The sequence below is a fragment of the Callorhinus ursinus genome, unplaced genomic scaffold (genome assembly GCF_003265705.2).
Source record: "Callorhinus ursinus isolate GAN/ISIS: 27379988/994484 unplaced genomic scaffold, GSC_fseal_2.0 scaffold17, whole genome shotgun sequence".
NCBI classification, from domain to species: domain Eukaryota; kingdom Metazoa; phylum Chordata; class Mammalia; order Carnivora; family Otariidae; genus Callorhinus; species Callorhinus ursinus.
The window spans coordinates 36,580,598-36,601,405 of record NW_027397079.1 but is presented as its reverse complement, the minus strand read 5'-3'; the positions used below and the strand labels follow the sequence as shown (position 1 = coordinate 36,601,405).

The 20,808-nt window shown below is 35.5% G+C and overlaps 1 protein-coding gene across 6 annotated transcripts in view; it reads right to left on the bottom strand.

Annotated features, from left to right (window-relative positions):
- Positions 1-20,808, bottom strand: part of ADAM2 (ADAM metallopeptidase domain 2) — a 159,675-nt gene that overhangs the window by 20,413 nt on the left and 118,454 nt on the right. For all 6 annotated transcript variants that reach the window (XR_012381181.1, XM_073902520.1, XM_025885888.2 and 3 more), the window contains one exon: positions 17,090-17,273. Coding sequence is in view for 5 of the 6 variants with exons in the window: in XM_073902520.1 (XP_073758621.1) it covers positions 17,090-17,273 (184 nt within the window). In the remaining variant the exon portion in view is untranslated. The remainder of the gene's footprint in view (positions 1-17,089; positions 17,274-20,808) is intronic.

Below are 20,808 nucleotides of genomic sequence, written 5' to 3'. Positions count from 1 at the left end.
ACAAAATCCATTCATAATAAAAACCCTCAGCAAAGTAGGTTTAGAGAAAACATACCTCAGCATAACAAAGTCCATACATGAAAAACCCACAGCTAGCATCATCCTCAACAGGGAAAAACTGACAGCTTTCCCCCAAGACTTAAGCAAGACAAAAATATCCAATCTCACTACTTTTATTCAACATAGTACTAGAAGTTCTAGCCACAGCAATCAGACAATAAAAGAAATAAAATTAGTAATGAAGAAGTAAAACTTTTACTATCTTCAGATGACATAATATTATATATAGAAAATTATAAAGAATCCACCAAAAAACTACTAGAACTGAAAAATCAATTCAGCAAGGTCACAGGATACAAAATTAATATACAGAAATCCATTGCATTTCTATATACTAATAATGAAGTAATAGGGAAATTAAGAAAACAATGCATTTACAATTACATCAGAAATAATAGAATACCTTGTTATAAACTTAACCAAGGAGATTAAAGATTTGTATTCTGAAAACTATAAAACACTGACGAAAGAAATTGAAGATGACACAAATAGATATTCTATGTTCATGAACTGGAAAAACAAATATACTTAAAATGTCCATACTCTCTAAAGCAATCTAAAGATTTAATGCAATCCCTATCAAAATATTAACAACATTAGGGTGCCTAGGTGGCCCAGTTGGCTAAATGACCATCTCTTGATTTTGGCTCAGGTCATGATTTCAGGTCATGAGATTGAGCCCCAGGTCAAGCTCTACACTGAGTGTGGAGCCTGCTTAAGAGTCCTTCTCCTTCTTCCCTTAACTCCTCCCTGCTCATACTCTCTTTCTCTCTGTCTCTCTCTCTTAAGTAAAAAAATACCAATGGGATTTTTCATAGAACTAGAATAATACTAAAATTTTTATGGAACCATAAAAGACCCCAAATAACCAAAGCAATCTTGGAAAAGAAAAACAAAACTATAACCTCTGGAAATTTTGATTCCTTAAGTCTGAGATGGTGCCTGGGAATCTGTTTATGTGATTCTTAACGATCAAGCAGGTTTGGGAAATATTGGTGTGGTAGTTAACAGCAGGACTTTGGAAGCAGATGGATCTGGGTTCTAGTCACATTTCATTTAATTGCCAGCTGTGTGTTTTGGAGCACATAAATAACCTCCTTAAGTTTTAGCTTCCTCTAATAGCAATACTTACCTCTTAGAATCATAATTTTTTAAAAAGACTTTATTTTTTAGAAAGAGAGATCAGAGACAGTGAGCACAAGCAGGGGAAGTAGCAGGCAGAGGGAGAGGCAGGCTCCCTACTGAGCAGGGACCCCGATGTGGGACTCGACCCCAGGACCCTGGGATCATGACCTGAGCTGAAGGCAGCTGCTTAATGGACTGAGCCACGCAGGCATCCCACCTCTTAGAATTATTGAGAGCATTAAAGGAAATAACCTATATAAAGTGTGGGGCCCATAATAAATATGCAACAAACATTATCTATTATAATTATGTTCTATTTAACAATAATTAGACAAATATTTTAGCATTTATGCCCTCTAGGTGGAAATGAGATTTTACAGTAAAGTCAGTAAGTTATATCATCAAGGGGCACTGGCTGGCTCAGTTGGTAGAGCATGTGACTATTGACCTTGGGGTCCTGAGTTCAAGCACACATTGGGTATGAGTTAAAAAAAAAAGTTATATCATCAAGTAAGTTAAGAGTCTTTTTTTTTTAACAAAAGAACTCATATAGGCAGAATACGCTAGAATTGAGTTAAAGGGTGAGTGAGTGGAATGGAGTCGTGTGGGAACTAGGAGCAATGAAGACTCAGAGGCAGGAAATGATAAAGCTTCTTCACAAAACAGTGAACAATCGCATTCATCTCTTTCATATGGCAAACTTGGAGTAGTGTCAGGAGATAAAGATAGAAAGATTGGTGGGTTTTGAGAGAAAATTTAAGAGCATTTTGTTTTCACTTGGTTTTTGTTTCCACTGAAGATTTTGGACAGATGTAAGAATGTAGTGTACTCTAATCATCTTAAAAAGGTATTTCAAATTAACCTGTAATGTAAGAATTAATTCTGGAGAAAAATTAGGAGTTTACTTCAATAGTAATAGTGATTCTATAGTAATTCAGGGTTAATAACAATGGGAATGTACATCTCAAAACAAAATGCAGATGTTTAAAATACATCTGAGGGGCACCTGGGTAGCTCAGTCGGTTAAGTGTCTACCTTCGGCTCAGGTCATGATCCCAGGGTCCTGGGATCGAGTCTTGCGCTGGGATCCCTCCTCAGGGGGAGTCTGCTTCTCCCTCTACTCCTCCACCCCACCCTGCTCCTGATCTCTCTCTCATGCACTCTCTCTCCCTCTCAAATAAATAAAAATCTTTAAAAACAATACATCTGAAAGATGCTGTAGTCTATGTAAATAAAGAAATAATGTCCATATTAAGGATTTTCCATACGGTCCATTAAAAAAAAAGTAAAACAAACTGGAGCTATCACAATTCCAAATTTCAAAATATACCACAGAGCTAAAGTAATCAAAACAGCATGGCAGTGGCACAAAAATAGACACAGAGATAAACCCATGATTATATGGTCAATCAATTTTCAACAAAGGAGGCAAGAATTTGCAATGGGAAAAAGTCTATTCAGCAACTGATGTTAGAAGAACTGAACAGCTGCACGCAAAAAAAAAAAATGGTATCCAAAAGAAAGTTTAGTACAGAAATATATAAAGATCTTATACAACTCAATACCATAAAAACAAATAATCCAATTAGAGAATGTGCAGAAGACATGAACATTTACCCAAAGATATTTATCCAAAAAAGACATTCAGATGGTCAAGAGACACATGAAAAGATTCTCAACATCACTCATCATCAGGGAACTGCAAATCAAAACCACAATGAAATATCACCTCACACATGTCAGAATGGCTGAAATCAAAAACACAAGAAACAAGTATTTATGAAGATATGGAGAAAAAGGAATGTTTGTGCACTGGTGGTGGGAATTCAAACTAGTGTAGCTACCATGGAAAACAGTATAGAGTTTCCTCAAAAAATTAAAAATAGACTTACCATATGATCCATCAATTGCACTACTGGACATTCACTCAAAGAATACAAAAGCACTAATTCAAAAAGGTATATGTCCCATATGTTTATTGCATCATTATTTACAATAGCCAAATACTGGAAGGAGCCCAAGTGTCCATCAATAGACGAATGGATAATGAAGACGTGGTATATTTATATACTGGAATACTATTCAGCCATAAAAAGAACAAAATCGTGCCATTTGCAAAAACATGGATTAGAGAGTATAATGCTAAGTAAATTAGTCAGAGAAAGACCGTATGTGGAATTTAAGAAACAAAACCAAAAGAAAAAGAAGCAAACCAAAAAAATAGACTCTTAACTATAGACTGATGGTTACCAGAGGTGAATGGGTGAAATAGGTGATTAAAACACACACACACACACAGAGAGAGAGAGAGAGAGAGAGAAAGAGAGAGAGAGAGCTAACATAATACTCAAGGATGAGTTAAAATTTTTTCTTTAAGATCTGGAACAAAATAAAGATGACTGTTTTTGTGACTTCTGTTCAACATAGAACTAGAAATTCTATCCAGAGCAATAAAAAGAAATAAAAGGTACCCCAGTTGGGAAGAAAGGAGCAAAATTATCTTTTTCAAGATAACATGATCTTATATGTAGAAAGCCATAAATACTACATAGACACAGATACATACAATATTAGAATAAAGAAATTCAGTAAAGTTGCAGGATACAAAATCAAGATAAAAATCAGTTGCATTGGTCCCAGGAATTCAGCTGGATAGGGATCAAACCATTCTCAACACCTAGGAACTCAACAGGAGATCGAAGAAAAGAATAGCAACAACTCTCTGAACAGAAAAGCGACCACTTTCTGAAAGGTAGGATGTGCAGAGAAGTGAATCCGAGGCGATATTTGGGAGGATAGACGGCGGGGGAGGGGGCCTCCATCAGCCGCTACCAGCAAGTGATAGAGCAGCGGAGCACAAAATCAGAACTTTTAGAAGTCGGCTCCGCTGAGGGACGTCGCTCCAGTGGCTAAGCGGGGGGTAGAACCCTCGCTGGGACAATGTGGTCTCAGGACCCTCAGGGTCACAGAAAGACCAGAGGTGCCTGAGTGCGGCAGAGCCCCCAGGTATCGGAGAAGGGAAGCCGGCTGCAGAGACGGAGCCGAGGAGTGGGCTCTCAGCACAGGGTTGCCATAAACCGTGATCTGCAAGCACAGTCGGGCCACTGCTCCTCCAGCAGGGACCCAACAAGCAGCAGATCCAGGGAGACTCCCTCTCCTCCCCCAGGAGGAGCAGCATGGTAGTGCACCGCAGGGATCTGCTGGGTTTGGAGACTCCACACGGGGTCGTGTGCCAGAGATAGAAACACTCAGTCACAGGCTGGGTGAGCACGGAGTGCGGCAGGAGACAGGAGTGATTGACTGATATTCTCTGGGGGTGCACTGAAGAGTGGGGCCCCAAGTTCTCAGCTCCTCTGAGGTGGAGATTGGGAGGCCGCCAATTTCACTCTCATCCTCCAAAGCTGGACAGAAAGCTTGCAGGGAAAAAAGCTCCTGAGAGCAAACCCTAGCAGATTACTTTGCCCGACCTGGCAAGGGCAGGGCAATTCCGCCTCGGCAAAGACCTTTAGGAACCACAACAACAGGCCCCTCACCCAGAAGATCAGCAAGATCAGCCAGCCAAGACCAAGTTTACTGATCAATGAGAACGGCAGAACTCCAGCGCTAGGGGAATACTGAACATAGAATCCATGGCTTTTTTACAATGATTCTTTAGTCTTTCAAAGTTAATTTTTTTAACTGTCTTTTTTTTTTAATTTTTCTTTTTCCCTTTTTCAACCAACATCTTATCAATCCCTTTTTTAAAAAACATTTTTATTTTTCATTTTTAGAGTCATAGACTATCCCTTCATAGTAGTTACCCTTATTTTTGGCATATATATATGTTTTCTCTCTTTAAAATTTTGAGATACAGTTTCTTCTAACACATCAAAATATACCCTAAATCTCTAGTGTATGACTTTCTTCTAGTCTACCTGATCACATGCTCTCCCTTTATTTTTTTTAAATATTCTTCTTTCTTTTCTCAACCAACTTCTTACCTTATCAATTCCTTTTATAAAATCGTTTATAATTTTCATCTTTACAATCATATTCCATCCCTTCATTGTATTCATCCTTATTCTTGTATATATATAAGTTTTTCTTTCTTTAAAATTTTGGGAGGCACGTTCTTCTGACAGACCAAAATATACCCAATATCTACTGTGTGGCACTGATCTATGCAGCAGCCTGATCATATTTGATCATATTCTGGTTTTTTTTGTTTTGTTCTGTTTTTGTTTGTTTTTATCTTTCTCTTTTTCTTTATTATTCTTTTCCTTTTTTCTTTCTTTCCCTTTCTTTTCCACTGGTTTCAGGTCTTTTCTGATTCATTTAGAGTATATTTTCTGGGGACATTTTGCCCTGTTAGCATTTTGTTCTCTCATTCACCTATTCTCCTTTGGACAAAAAACAAGATGGAAAAAATCACCTCAACAAAAAGAACAAGAGCCAGTACCGACTGCCAGGGACCTAATCAATATGGACATTAGTACAATGTCAGAACTAGAGTTCAGAATGATGATTTTAAAGATACTAGCTGGGCTTGAAAAAAGCATGGAGGTTATTAGAGAAACCCTTTTGGGAGAAATAAAAGAACTAAAATCTAACCAAGTCGAAATCAAAAAGGCTATCGATAAGGTGCAATTAAAAATGGGTCACTAACTGCTAGGATAAATGAGGCAGAACAGAGAATCAGTGATATAGAAGAACAAATGATGGAAAATAAAGAAGCTGAGAAAAAGAGAGATAAACAACTACTGGATCACGAGGGTGGAATTCGAAAGATAAGCAATACCATAAGATGAAACAACATTAAAATAATTGGGATCCCAGAAGTAGAAGAAAGAGAGAGGGGGGCAAAAGGTATATTGGAGCAAGTTATAGCAGAGATCTTCCCTAATTTGGGGAAGGAGACAGGCATCAAAATCCAGGAGGCACAGAGAACCCCACTCAAAATCAATAAAAATAGGTCAACATCCCAACATCTAATAATAAAACTTACGAGTCTCAGAGACAAAGAGAAAATCCTGAAAGAAGCTTGGGAGAAGAGATATGTAACCTACAATGTTAGAAACATTAGAATGGCAACAGACCTATCCACAGAGACCTGGCAGGCCAGAAAGGACTGGCATAATGTATTCAGAGCACTAAACGAGAAAAATATGCAGCCAAGAATACTATATCCAGCTAGGCTGTCATTGAAAATAGAAGGAGAGATAAAAAGCTTCCAGGACAAACAAAAACTAAAGGAATTTGTAAACATGAAACCAGCCCTACAAGAAATATTGAAAGGTGTCCTCTAAGCAAAGAACGAGCCCAAAAGCAACATAGACCAGAAAGGAACACAGACAGTATACAATAACAGTCACCTTACAGGCAAAACAATGGCACTAAATTCATATCTTTCAATAGTTACTCTGAATGTAAATGGGCTAAATGTCCCAATCAAAAGACACAGGCTATCAGATTGGATTAAAAAATAAGACCCATCAATATGCTGTCTGCAAGAGACTCATTTTAGACCCAAAGACACCCCCAGCTTGAAAGTGAGGGGGTGGAAAACCATTTACCATGCTAACGGACATCAAAATAAAGCTGGGGTGTCAATCATTATATCAGACAAATTAGATTTTAAACCAAAAACTGTAATAAGAGATGAGGAAAGACACTATATCTTACTTAAAGGGTCTATCCAAAAAGAAGATCAAACAATTGTAAATACCTATGCCCCTAACATGGGAACAGCCAATTATATAAGGCAATTAATAACAAAAGCAAAGAAACACATCGACAACAATACAATAATAGTGGGGGACTTTAACACCCCCCTCACTGAAATGGACAGATCATCTAAGCAAAATATCAACAAGGAAATAAAGACTTTAAATGACACACTGGACCAAATGGACTTCACAGAAATATTCAGAACCTTCCATCTCAAAGCAACGGAATACACATTCTTCTCTAGTGCCCATCGAACATTCTCCAGAATACATCACATCCTAGGTCACAAATCAGGTCTCAACCAGTACCCAAAGTTTGGGACAATTCCCAGCGTGTTTTCAGACTACAACGCTTTGAAACTAGAACTCAGTCTCAAGAGGAAAGTCGGAAAGAACTCAAATACATGGAGGCTAAAGAGCATCCTACTAAAGAATGAATGAGTCAACCAGGAAATTAAAGAATTTAAAAAAATTCATGGAAACAAATGAAAATGAAAACACAACTGTTCAAAATCTTTGGAATGCAGCAAAGGCAGTCCTAAGAAGAAAGTATATATCAATACAAGACTTTCTCAACAAACTAGAAAGGTCTCAAATACACAACTTAACCCTAACCTAAAAGAGCTAGAGAAAAAACAGCAAATAAAGCCTAAACCCAACAGGAGAAGAGAAATAATAAAGATCAGAGCAGAAATCAATGAAATAGAAGCCAGAAGAACAGTAGAACAGATCAACGAAACTAGGAGATGGTTCTTTGAAAGAATTAACAAGATTGATAAACCCCTGGCCAGACTTATCAAAAAGAAAAGAGAAATGACCCAAATAAACAAAATCATGGATGAAACAGGAGAGATCACAACCAACACCAAAGAAATACAAACAATTATAAGAACATATGATGAGAAACTCTATGCCAGCAAATTAGATAACCTGGAAGAAATGGATGCATTCCTAGAGATGTATCAAATACCAATACTGAACCAGGAAGAAATAGAAAACCTGAACAGACCTACAACCACTAAGGAAATTGAAGCAGTCATCAAAAATCTCCCAAAAAACAAAAGCCCAGGGCCAGATGGTTTCCCAGGGGAATTCTACTAAACATTTCAAGAAGAATGAATACCTATTCTCCTGAAACTGTTCCAAAAAATAGAAATGGAAGGAAAACTCCCAAACATGTTTTATGAGGCCATCATTACCTTGATCCCAAAACCAGACAAAAACCCAATCAAAAAGAAGAATTACAGACCAATATCCTTGAAGAACATGGGTACAAAAATTCTCAACAAAATACTAGCCAATAGGATCCAACAATACATTAAAAGGATTATTGACCACGACCAAGCGGGATTTATCCCTGGGCTGCAAGGTTGGTTCAACATCTGCAAATCAATCAACGTGATACAATACATTAACAAAAGAAACAACAACAAACATATGATCCTCTCAATAGATGCAGAAAAAGCATTAGACAAAGTACAACATCCTTTCTTGATCAAAACTCTTCAGATTATAGGGGTAGAGGGTACATACCTCAATGTCATAAAAGCCATCTATGAAAAATCTACAGCAAATATCATTCTCAATGGGGAAAAACTGAGAGCTTTCCTCCTGAGGTCAGGAATGCCGCAGGGATGTCCACTATTACCACTGCTATTCAACATAGTGTTAGAAGTCCTAGCCACAGCAATCAGACAACAAAAAGAAATAAAAGGCATCCAAATTGGCAAAGAAGAAGTCAAACTCTCACTCTTTGCAGATGATATGATACTTTATGTGGACAACCCAAAAGTCTCCACCCTAAAACTGCTAGAATTCATACAGGAATTCAGTAAAGTGGCAGGATAGAAAGTCAATGCACAGAAATCAGTGGCATTCCTATATACCAACAAGACTGAAGAAAGAGAAATTAAGGAGGCAATCCCATTTCAATTGCACCGAAAACCATAAGATACCTAGGAATAAATCTAACCAATGAGGCAAAGGATCCGTACTCAGAAAATTAAAAATACTCATGAAAGAAATTGAGGAAGACACAACGAAATGGAAAAACTTTCCATGCTCATGGATTGGAAGGACAAATATTGTGAAGATGTCAATGCTACCTAGAGCAATCTACACATTCAATGCAATCCCCATCAAAACACCATCCACTTTTTTCAAGAAAATGAAACAAATAATCCGAACATTTATATGGAACCAAAAAAGACACCAAATAGCCAGGGGAATGTTGAAAAAGAAAAGCAAAGCTGGCGGCATCACAATTCCGGATTTCAAGCTCTATTACACAGCTGTCATCATCAAGACAGTATGGTACTGGCACAAAAACAGACACATCGATCAATGGAAAAAAATAGAGAGCCCAGAAATGGACCCTCAACACTAGGGTCAACTAATCTTCAACAAAGCAGGAAAGAATGTCCGATGGAAAAAAGAGAGTCTCTTCAACAAATGGTGTTGGGAAAATTGGACAGCCACATGCAGAAGAATGAAACTGGACCATTTCTTTACACCAAACATAAAAATAAACTCAAAATGGTTGAAAGACCTAAAAGTGAGACAGGAATCCATCAACATCCTGAAGGAGAACACAGCAACATCTCCGACCTCAGCCACAACAACTTCTTCCTAGAAACATCGCCAAAGACAAGGGAAGCAAGGGCAAAAATGAACTATTGGGACTTCATCAAGATAAAAAGCTTTGGCACAGCAAAAGAAACAGTCAACAAAGCCAAAAGGCAACCGACAGAATGGGAGAAGATATTTGCAAATGACATATCAGTTAAAGGGCTAGTATCCTAAATCTATAAAGAACTTCTTAAACTCACCACCCAAAGAACAAATGATCCAATCAAGAAATGGGCAGAAGACATGAACAGACATTTTTCCAAAGAAGACATCCAAATGGCCAGCAGACACATAAAAAAGTGCTCAACATCACTTGGCATCAGGGAAATCGAAATCAAAACCTCAATGAGATATCATCTCACAGCAGTCAGAATAGCTAAAATTAACAAGTCAGGAAACGACAGATGTTGGCAGGGATGGAGAAAAAGGGGTACCCACCTACACTGTTGGTGGGAATGCAAGCTGGTGCAGCCACTCTGGAAAACAGTATGGAGGTTCTTCAAAAATTTGAAAATAGAGCTACCATATAATCCAGCAATTGCATTACTGGGTATTTACCCCAAAGATACAAATGTAGGGATCCGAAGGGGTATGTGCACCCCAATGTTTATAGCAGCAACATCCACAATAACCAAAGTGTGGAAAGAGCCAAGATGTCCATCGACAGATGAATGGATAAAGAAGAGGTGGTATATATATATATATATATATATATATACAATGGAATATTATACAGCCATCAAAAAGAATGAAATCTTTCCATTTGCAATGACGTGGATGGAATTGGAGGGTATTTTGCTGAGCAAAATATGTCAATCAGAGAAAGGCATGTATCATATGACCTCACTGATATAAGGATTTCTTAATCTCAGGAAACAAACTGAGGGTTGCTGGAGTGGTGTGCAGTGGGAGGGATGGGGTGGCTGGGTGATAGACATTGGGGAGGGTATGTGCTATGGTGAGCGCTGTGAAGTGTGCAAGACCATTGAATCACAGATCTGTACCTCTGAAGCAAATAATACATTATAGAGTTAAAAGAAAGTAGATAGCAGGAGGGGAAGAATGAAGGGCGGGAATCGCAGGGGCAGACGAACCATGAGAGACGATGGACTCTGAAAAACAAACTGAGGGTTCTAGAAGGGAGGGGGGTGGGAGGATGGGTTAGCCTGGTGATGGGTATTAAAGATGGCACTTTCTACGTGGAGCTCTGGGTGTTATATGCAAAGAATGAATCATGGAACACTGCATCAGAAACTAATGATGTAATGTATGGTGATTATCATAACACAATAAAAAAAATAAATATATACAAATTACCATAGAAAATCAGTTGCATTCCTACACACTAAGAGTGAGCATTCTGAAAAGGGAATGAAGTTTTTGGTTCCATTTATAACAACATCAACAAGAAATAAATAGTTAGGAATAAACTTAAGGAGATAAAAGACTTGTACACTGAAAAGCACAAAACACTGATGAAAATTATTAAAGAAGACACAAGTGGAAAAGTATTCCATGTTCAAAGATTGGAAGACTTAATATGGTTAGGGTCTCAATACTACTTACTCAAAGGGACTTGCAGATTCAGTGCAGTCCTTATAAAATCCCTTGGGTTTCTGTTTTTTTGTTTGTTTTGCAGAAATAGGAAAACCCATCCTAAAAATTATTATAGCGTCAAAGGACTACAAATAGCTAAAACAATCTTGAAAAAGAAGAAAAAAGCTATGTAATCAACAAAATGTTGTACTGACAAAGACAGCTACATAGGCCAATGTAAAAGAATAAAGAGCCCAGAGATAAAGTCTTGGATAGATAGTCAAATGACTTTCAATAAGGTTGCCACAGAAATTCAATAGGGGAAAAAAGTCTAATAAATGGTGCTGGAAAAAACTGGATATCCATATATAAAACAAATAAACATGGACTTTTACCATCCACCATAACAGAACTAACTATAAATGTATTCTAGACCTAAACATAAGTACTAAAAGTATAAAACTCCTCAAAAAAATACTGTAGAAAATTTTATGATAGTGGGTTTAGCAATGATATCTTGAATATGGCACAAAAGGCACAGGCAAAAAAAATAGATAAATTGGATTTCATCTAAATTAAAAACTTTTGTGCATCAAAGGATGCTATCAACTGTTAAAAACATCCCATGGATTAGGAGAAAATATTTGCAAACCATATATCTGATTAAGATTAATATTCAGAATATAAAAAGTACTAAAACTCTCAAACTCAATTAAATTTTTTTGAAATGAGCAAAGATTGGGAATAAACATTTCTCTAAGAAGATATGCAAATATCCAATATGCATATAGAGAGATGCTCAACACCACTAAACATTAAAGAATAAAAATGATAATATAGTACTACTTCACACCCTTTAAAATGGCTATTATAAAAAAAGAAAAAAAATAAAAAGAACAAGTGTTGGTGAGGATGTGAAGCCATTGTAAACCTTGTGCATTGGTGGCAGAAATGTAAAGTAATGGAAAGTGGTATGGGAGAGCCTCAAAAATTAAACAGAATTGACATATGATCCAGAAATACCTTTAGGTATATAATCAAAATAATGGAAAACAGTGATCTGAACAGAGATTTGTACACCAATAGTGGTAGATACCTTATTTACAATAGCCAAAAGATGAAACAAACCAAATATCCATTTATGGATAAAAGGATAAGCAACGTATGGTATAAACATGCAATGGAATATTATTCAGCCTTAAAAAGGAATGAAATTTTGATACAACAACAAAATGGATGAATTTGAAAACATTGTGTCAGGTGAAATAAATCAGACTTAAAAGGATAAATACTGTATGATTCCACTTGGATTAGGTACCTAGAATATGCAAAGTTATAGAGACAGAAAGTAGAATAGTGATTACCAGGGCTGTGGGGAAGGCTCATTGGAGAGTTATAGTTTAACACGTACAGAGTTTCAGTTTATAATGATGAAAATTTTCTGGAGATGGATAGTGATGGTGGTTGCACAACAATGTGAATGTACTTGTGTTCCTGAACTGCACTCTTGAAAATGATTAAGGGGGTAAATTCTATGCTATGCATATTTTACCACAGAAAATAGTATGTATTCTATATTCAGTGTTTTAAAAACTAAGATAGGAGATACAATCACTAAACTCATATTGTGAGAACAGTATGTACTTCTATTCACAGCAGCCCACGTCATCCTAAAAGATAATATACTCTTTGTTAATATATGGGAAATATACAATCTAAACAAACTGAATTATTTTCCACAGTTGAAAGGGTGGGGGGAAAAGCAGAATATTTATTTAATACATACTATAAAGTGGTTAAATGTAAATAAAATGCCAGATAAGTCAAATCAATCCACACAGAAATGTTTTGAAAAAAAAAATTGAAATTCACTTCTTATAATAAAAAACCTATTTGAAAATAAGAAAAGGGCATCCTAAAAGAGCACCATTTTAAATGTTATACAATTTTGGCTATTAAAATTTATTACGCCTGGAGTTTTATTTAGCACAGTCAGTATGATTTTCCAGACCCAGCCAGGTGACTTCCAACAATCTGTTTCGTTACCATCAGTAGTGAGATATATTGACTTGTGTATATCTTCAGGGCTTTAATCTTTTATGTGAGCATACAAATAGTTTATGTTTTAGCAACTTGAAACCAATTCCTGTTTTCCATTCTGAAAGAACAGGCAAATAAAAATTACCCTGCACACATTGTAGAAATTTTTTCATACCTTAATCTTTTACATTTTTACTCAAGGAAAAACAAATAAAACCAAAGTTTTGGAGTACTCATAATTATCATCATTTCTATTTTCAGTGCTGTCATTCCTGTCTCCCATTGTGGCCAGCCATAGTAAGGATGTTTAATAGTAAAAATGATGGCAATTGTCAGGAATTTGTTTCCTCCGTATTATTTTATGACTCCTTCAGTTTCTCCCTCAGAATCAAGCGTTGATATTTTCTACCCTGATTGTCCATCCTCAAATAATGTAATGAGTATCTGTGCTTATTTCTTTTTTAAAAAGATTTTATTTATTTGAGAGTGAGAAAGAGAGAGAGCAGGAGTGGGAGAGGGACAGAGGGAGGAGGAGAAGACACCCCACTGAGCAGGGAACCCAATGTGGGGCTCAATCTCAGGACCCCAGGATCAGGAACTGAGCCAAAAGCAGATGCTTAACGGACTGAGCCATCCATGCACCTCTGTGCTTGTTTCTTTTGACAGAACATTTTCATATCAGATTTTGGGCTTACCATTTCTATTTGAATTTCAAGATCAAGACTTTTAAATACAGATCTTGGCATATCCTTGTTATATTCCTTTTGAAATTAACTGTGTACAAGTAGGTTAATAACATTTACTATTTTTCATACTTAGTCACTAATGTCTGAGAATTGAAACAATATGTTTAAGACTCAGTATCTTCCACTATTTCTTTAAAAACAGAAAGAATTACTAAATTTCTTGTGACAATGAATTCATTAAAATCCAAACGAACATTTATATATTATTTAAAAAACAATGATGCTCTCATTTTCAGAATACCAAAAAAATTATTAGAACACTAACATGGAGCTGGCTTGATTATCTTTTGCTAATAGAAATACATGATATATATGAAGCCAAAGTTTTGCAGCTACCATTTGGAAAATGCCTCCCATAATCTCTACCCAGCACCTGTATCTCCCTACAGAAACAGAAACTTTTACAATATTATATGCGTTGCTCTTTAATGATGAACAGTAGAGTGGTTTAAGTCTGCTGACATAGATGTCTTATTTGATAAAGCATCACCTTGGTTATGAATACTGTAGCAGAGTAGTGACTACCAGATTTCCCTCATCTTGTTCACTAACTGTGGTGAATAAAAATGGCATGCATCCTTTTTTCCCTTTAGCTCTTTCAAAAAATCCTTCTTAAAATGTGGAGATAGTTGGAGTTCCATCAATCATCTTCAAAGCACCAAGGAGAGTATTACTGTACAGGATCTATAGCTGAAAATTAGACTGAATCTAGATCATTGATGACATGGAACCCCTTAACTTCTCTGGATAAACAATCCACATTTTTTAACATGATGGGAAAGAATAAACCATCAACTGTTTAAGCCATTCTTAGTGGATCTTGTTTCTTGTGCAATTCCTAATTCATATAGCCTATGTTTGACTGTTTAGAAATAATGGGGAATTAAAAATTCAAGACACTTTAGGCAGTAATTTGGGAAATATTTTTGAAATAAATTTCACAAAATTAAAACTTATTACAAAGTTTTAAAAATGAGTTTTTTATGAGAATTTGGGGTGACAATTTTGGATACTTTTTTACATCCTAAGTTTTTAAATTAAACATTAGTAAAGATAGGTTGTAATAGGACTTTAATATGTATGGCAAATATTTCCATGATTATCAGATAAAATAATACATATATATCTTTATTGAAGCATGATTAACATACAATGTTTTATTAGTTTCAGGTGTACAACATAGTGCTTTGACAGTTCTAAATATTATTCAATGCTCACCATAATAAGTTTAAAACCATCTATCACCATATATTGTTATTACAGTATTATTAGATATATTCCCTATGGTATACTTTAAAAAGATTTATTTATCTGAATGAGAGAGAGGGTGAGTGGGTGCACAAGTTGGGGGAGTGGCAAAGGGAGACAATCTTCACGCAGATTCCCTGCTGAGCAGAGAGCCCAATGTGAGGCTCTATCTCACCACCCATGAGATCATGACCTGAGCTGAAACTAAGAGTTGGATGTTCAACAGCCAGGCACCCCCTACCCCATGCTGTACTTTTTATCTCCATGACATTTATTTTATAACTGGAAGTTTGTATCTCTTCGTCCACTTTGTCTATTTTAAACAATCCCCCAAACCACCTCTCCTCTGGGAACAACCACCCAGTTTGTTGTCTGTATTTAAGACTCTGTACAGATGGCCAGGAGACACATGAAAAGATGTTCAACATCACTAATCATCAGGGAAATGCAAATCAAAACCACAATGAGTTATCATCTCACACCTGTCAGAAAGACTAGTATCAAAAAGATAAAGAAAAAGTGTTAGCAAGAGTGTGGAGAAAAGGGAACGCTCATGCACTGTTGAGAGGAATGTAAACTGGTGCAGTCACTGTGGAAAACAGTATGGATGTTCCTCAAAAAGTTAAAAATAGAAATACCATATGATCAAGAAATTCCTCTACTGGATATTTACCCAAACAAAATGAAAACATTATTTCAAAAAGATATATTCATCCCTATGTTTATTGCAGCATTATCTATAATAGTCAAGATGTGGAAACAACTCTAGGGTTTATCCATGGATGAATGAATAGATAAAGAAAATGTGAGATTATATATATACAGAGAGAAAGAGAGGGAGAGAGAATAGAATATTAGTCATCCATAAAAGAGAATGAGATCTTGCCATTTGTGACAACGTGAGTGGACCTAGAGTGTATTATGCTAAGTGAAATAAGTCAGGCAGAGAAAGACAAATATTGTATGATTTCACTGATTTAAGGAATCTGAAAAACAAAATAAATAAATAAACAAACAGCAGAAGTAGCCCCATAAATACAGAGAACAAACTGATGGTTGCCAGGGCAGGGTAGAGAGGAGATGGCCAAATGGGTGAAGAACAGTGAGAGAAACTGTTGGTGATAAATGGTAGCTACCCTTGTTGTGAGCATAGCTTAATGTATAGGCTTTCCAAATCACGGTTATACACCTGAAAGCAATGTAATGTTGTATGTCAACTATACTTCAATAAAAATTCAAGAATTATATATATATAAAATATAGTATAATAAGTATCTATAGGGCGCCTGGGTGGCTCAGTCGGTTAAGCCATTGCCTTCAGCTCAGGTCATGATCCTGGAGTCCTGGGATCGAGTCCCGCATCGGGCTCCCTGCTCAGCAGGGAGTCTGCTTCTCCCTCTGACCCTCCCCTCTCTCATGTTCTCTCTCTCTATCTCATTCTCTCTCTCAAATAAATAAATAAGTAAATCTTTAAAAAAAATAAGTATCTATATTTGTGTATATGGTTATATAAATAAAGGTTTGTTGGAAGATTCATGAAAATGGAGAGTAGTTACATCTCAGGTATGTGCTTTTGAAAGATTTTTGCTTTAGTGTGTTTATTATTTTCATCACAAAAATGAGTGTATATTATTTTAACAGCTATTTTAAAGTAATTATAGGAAAAGATAATTTATGGCATTAGTACCATCTATGTAATATGAGACAAGTTAATAAAATACAGAGAATAAACAGTATGATTCTCAAATCCATGAATATACATAATTTCCATGAATAAAGTATGAAATAGCCAATAAAATGTTCATAGTAAAATAATCTGTGTGTGAATGCAGATTAATTTTTTTCTTATTTTTATAGTTTTCTTTTTTCATTTTTGAAATCAAACATGCAATTAAATTATGAGAAAAATATTAAACATGCATTTGAAAATAGAGTAAATAGAGTAAAAATATTAGGGATAAAATAAAATAAATATTAGGAATTTAACAAAAGGCCACATACCTTATTAACCCCACAAACAGTTCCTTCTTTTACCCACATCATTTTGCCATTTCTAAAACCTTGTGGAAAATCCAAAGCAACGCAGATGTGTCCACTTATATTTGCATAAATAGCAGTAGCATTTGGAATTTCAATTATTTTTTCATTTTTATATTGACATATTAATTTTCCACACATCAGATCCCTATAATTTATGAATAAATGAAATCATTAGACTTCAATAAAAAGAAATATAAGAATATCATTTATAAGGCAAAAAGATCTAGATAAAGCATTTAAGGCTTGCAAAAAGATGCATGCAATTTACTGTAAAATAACAAAAAGTATAAAGGCCTTGCCTGCATTGTTAAAAATAACTGAATACTTTAATAATTTTAACTACTTCCCAGTTAGCCTGATCACTTTTTGGTAATAATTCCTTCACTTTTTTTGATTTTTAAAGAGAAGCAATTCTAAGTTTATTCCATTTTTAAAAATTGGTAAAGTTCATCTAATTACCAATCTCATTGGATTTTATTTTCAATTGTTCAAACATAATACCTACTCTCAGGATTATGGGTTCCAAATAGACAAGACATTGAGACCCACATTCAAAAAACATTCTACACAATAAGTATTAAAATAAAACCATGAAAGATACATCATAAGGATAGTGCTGTAAAATACAGAAAAAGTTATAAAAGCAATGAGAATAAAAAAAAGCATTAAAAACAAGAGGAATAATAAAATTTAAGATTGACTTTCTAAGAAAAACAATGACCAGAAGATTATTGAATGACAAACTCAAAAAAGAAACAAATTGTCTTCCCACTCTGTATGCAGAGAAACTATCTTTCAACTTGAAACATGGCATTTTCAGACAATATTTAAGAAAATTTGTCACCAGCAGTCCTGAACTAAAGAAAATATAAACCGAGTTCTTCACACTGAAAGGAACTTATCCTAGATGGAAGCTTGCCGAAGTACAAAATGTATATAACTTTATCAGATTGAGGAAGTCCCTTTTTATTCCTAGTTAGGTGACAGTATTTATCATCATGGATCAGTGCTAGATTTTGTGGTAAGTTAGAACCAAGAACATTGTGCTGACAAATCTATATGAGAGAGAGAAGATATATTTAAATCATCTACCCCCAAAACAAATATAAAACTGGGCAAATTTGTCAAAACCACCATTTCAGGGCTATAAAAACTGATCAAAACAAACAAAAAAGCGAGAATCATTTATGAAAAGTTGCCATAAAATCAAGTAAGAATAGTGGGAGGTGTGGTCTTTTTTGCTGAGTCTGCTCCTATGCCCTGTCCCAGATCAGTTGATACTGTTATTTTACCAGGACAGGGCTGGCCATGAAAACCTTTAAATTAAATGTCAGAGGAGTGGTTCTAGATTTGGTGAAGAGGACAAAAAATCTCACCCATCATCACTTCGAATAAAAGTAGCAAATAAGGTAGGAAAAGACTGTAAAGCCAGAAGTACTGTGAGCCCAAGGTTAAGATCCCAGTTGGAGTTAGTGATAGATCAGACAGAAATTAAAGGCATGATCCTGGAAATAATGGCTCCATAAAGGGTAGTGATAAACTCTCCTTATATCACATCCCTAGCTGACAGAGAGGCTACATGCACATGCTAGAGGGACCTGAGAAGGACTGATGAGAAGTAACACCAGTGAAAACTTTAAATTTGCCTAGAATCTAAATGTGCTCTCCAATTACAAAGAAAAGCCCAAAGCCACATGGCTCTAGTGATAAATTCTATGAAATGAATAAAGAAAAAATAATTCTACACAAATATTTACAGAAAGTGAGAAATCAATCAATGTAAAACACCACATTAGTAAAAGAAAGGAAAAGAACCATATGATCATTTCAATAGATGCAGGAAAAAAATACTCAAACTACAACATCCATTCATGATAAAAACCCTCAAAGAAGTAGGATTAGAGGGAACCTCAACATAATCAAGGCCATTTATGAAAAACCACAGCTAATATCATTCTCAATGGGGGAAAAACTTAGAGCTTTTCTTCACCACAGTCAGGAACAAGACAGGGATGCCCACTCTCAACACTGTTATTTAACATAGTACTGGAAGTCTAGCCACAGCAATAAGACAAAAAAAAGAAAAAGAAAGAGAAGGAGGAGGAAAGAGAAGAAAAGAAAAGAGAAGAGAAGAAAAATAAAGGAAGAAAGAGAGAAAGAAAAAGACAAACAAAGAAAAGGCATCTAAATCAGCAAGGAAGAAATAAAACTTTTACTATTTGCAGATGACATGATACTGTATAGAAAAGACTTGAGACTCCAAAAAACTGATAGTACTAATACCCAAATTAGGTAAAATCACAGGATACAAAATCAATATACAGAAATCTGTCACATTTCTATACAAAAATAATAAAGCAGCAGAAAGAGAAAATAAAGATTCAATCCCATTTACAATTGCACTTGAAATAATTAGATACATAAAAATAAACCTAACCAAAAAGGTAAAAGACCTGTACTCTGAAAACTAGAACACTGATGAAAGAAATTGAAGATGACACAAAGAAATGGAAAACCATTCCATGCTCATGGGTTGGAAGAACAAATATTGTTAAAATGTATATATTACCCAAAGCAATCTACACATTCAAATCAATCCCTATCAAAATACCACCAGCATTTTTCACAGAACTAGAACAAACAATTCTAAAATTTGTATGGAATCACAAAAGACCCTGAATAGCCTAAGCAAACTTAAAAGAGAAAAGCAAAAGCTGGAGGCATCACAATTCTGGACTTAAAGTTATATTACAAAGCTGTAGTAATCCAAACAGTATGGTACTGGCACAAAAATACATACATAAATCAACAGAACAGAATAGAAAACCCAGAAATGAACCCACAATTAAATGGTCAATTAATCTTCAACAAAGCAGGAAGGAATGTCCAATGCGAAAAAGACAGTCTCTTTAAGGAATGGTGTTAGGAAAACTGGACAGCAACATGCAGAAAAATGAAACTGGACCACTTTCTTACATAATACACAAAACAAATTCAAAATGGATGAAAAATCTAAATGTGAGACAGGAATATCAAAATCCTAGAGAAGAAAATAGGCAGTAACCTCTTTGACACTGGGCAAGCAACTTCTAACTGCATATGTCTGCTGAGGCAAGGGGAACAAAAGCAAAAAAAAAAAATTATGGGGATTTCAGCAAAATAAAAAGCTTCTGCACAGCAAAGGAAACCATCAACAAAACTTAAAGGCAAACTTCATAATGGAGAAGATGTTTGCAAATGACATATCCAATAAAGGGTTAGTATCCAAAACACATAAAGGACTGATACAATTCAAGACTCAAAAAACAAATAATCCGGTTAAAAAATAGGCAGAAGACGTGAATAGACACTTTTCCAAAGAATACATACAGATGGCTAGCATATGTGTATATATAAATGTATATATATTTTTGTTTCTGTTCCCCTTGCCTATATATATATAAAGGAATATTACTCAGCCATAAAAAAGAATGAAATCTTGCCATCTGCAATGATGTGGATCAAGCTAGAGTATTAGGCTAAGTGAAATAAGTCAATCAGTGAAAGACAATTACTGTATGATTTCATTCATATATGCAAATTAAGAAACAAAGCAAATGAGCATAGCGGAAAAAAATAGAGAGAGGAAAACCAAGAACTTAACTATAGAGAACAAACGATGGTTACCAGAGGGGAGGTGG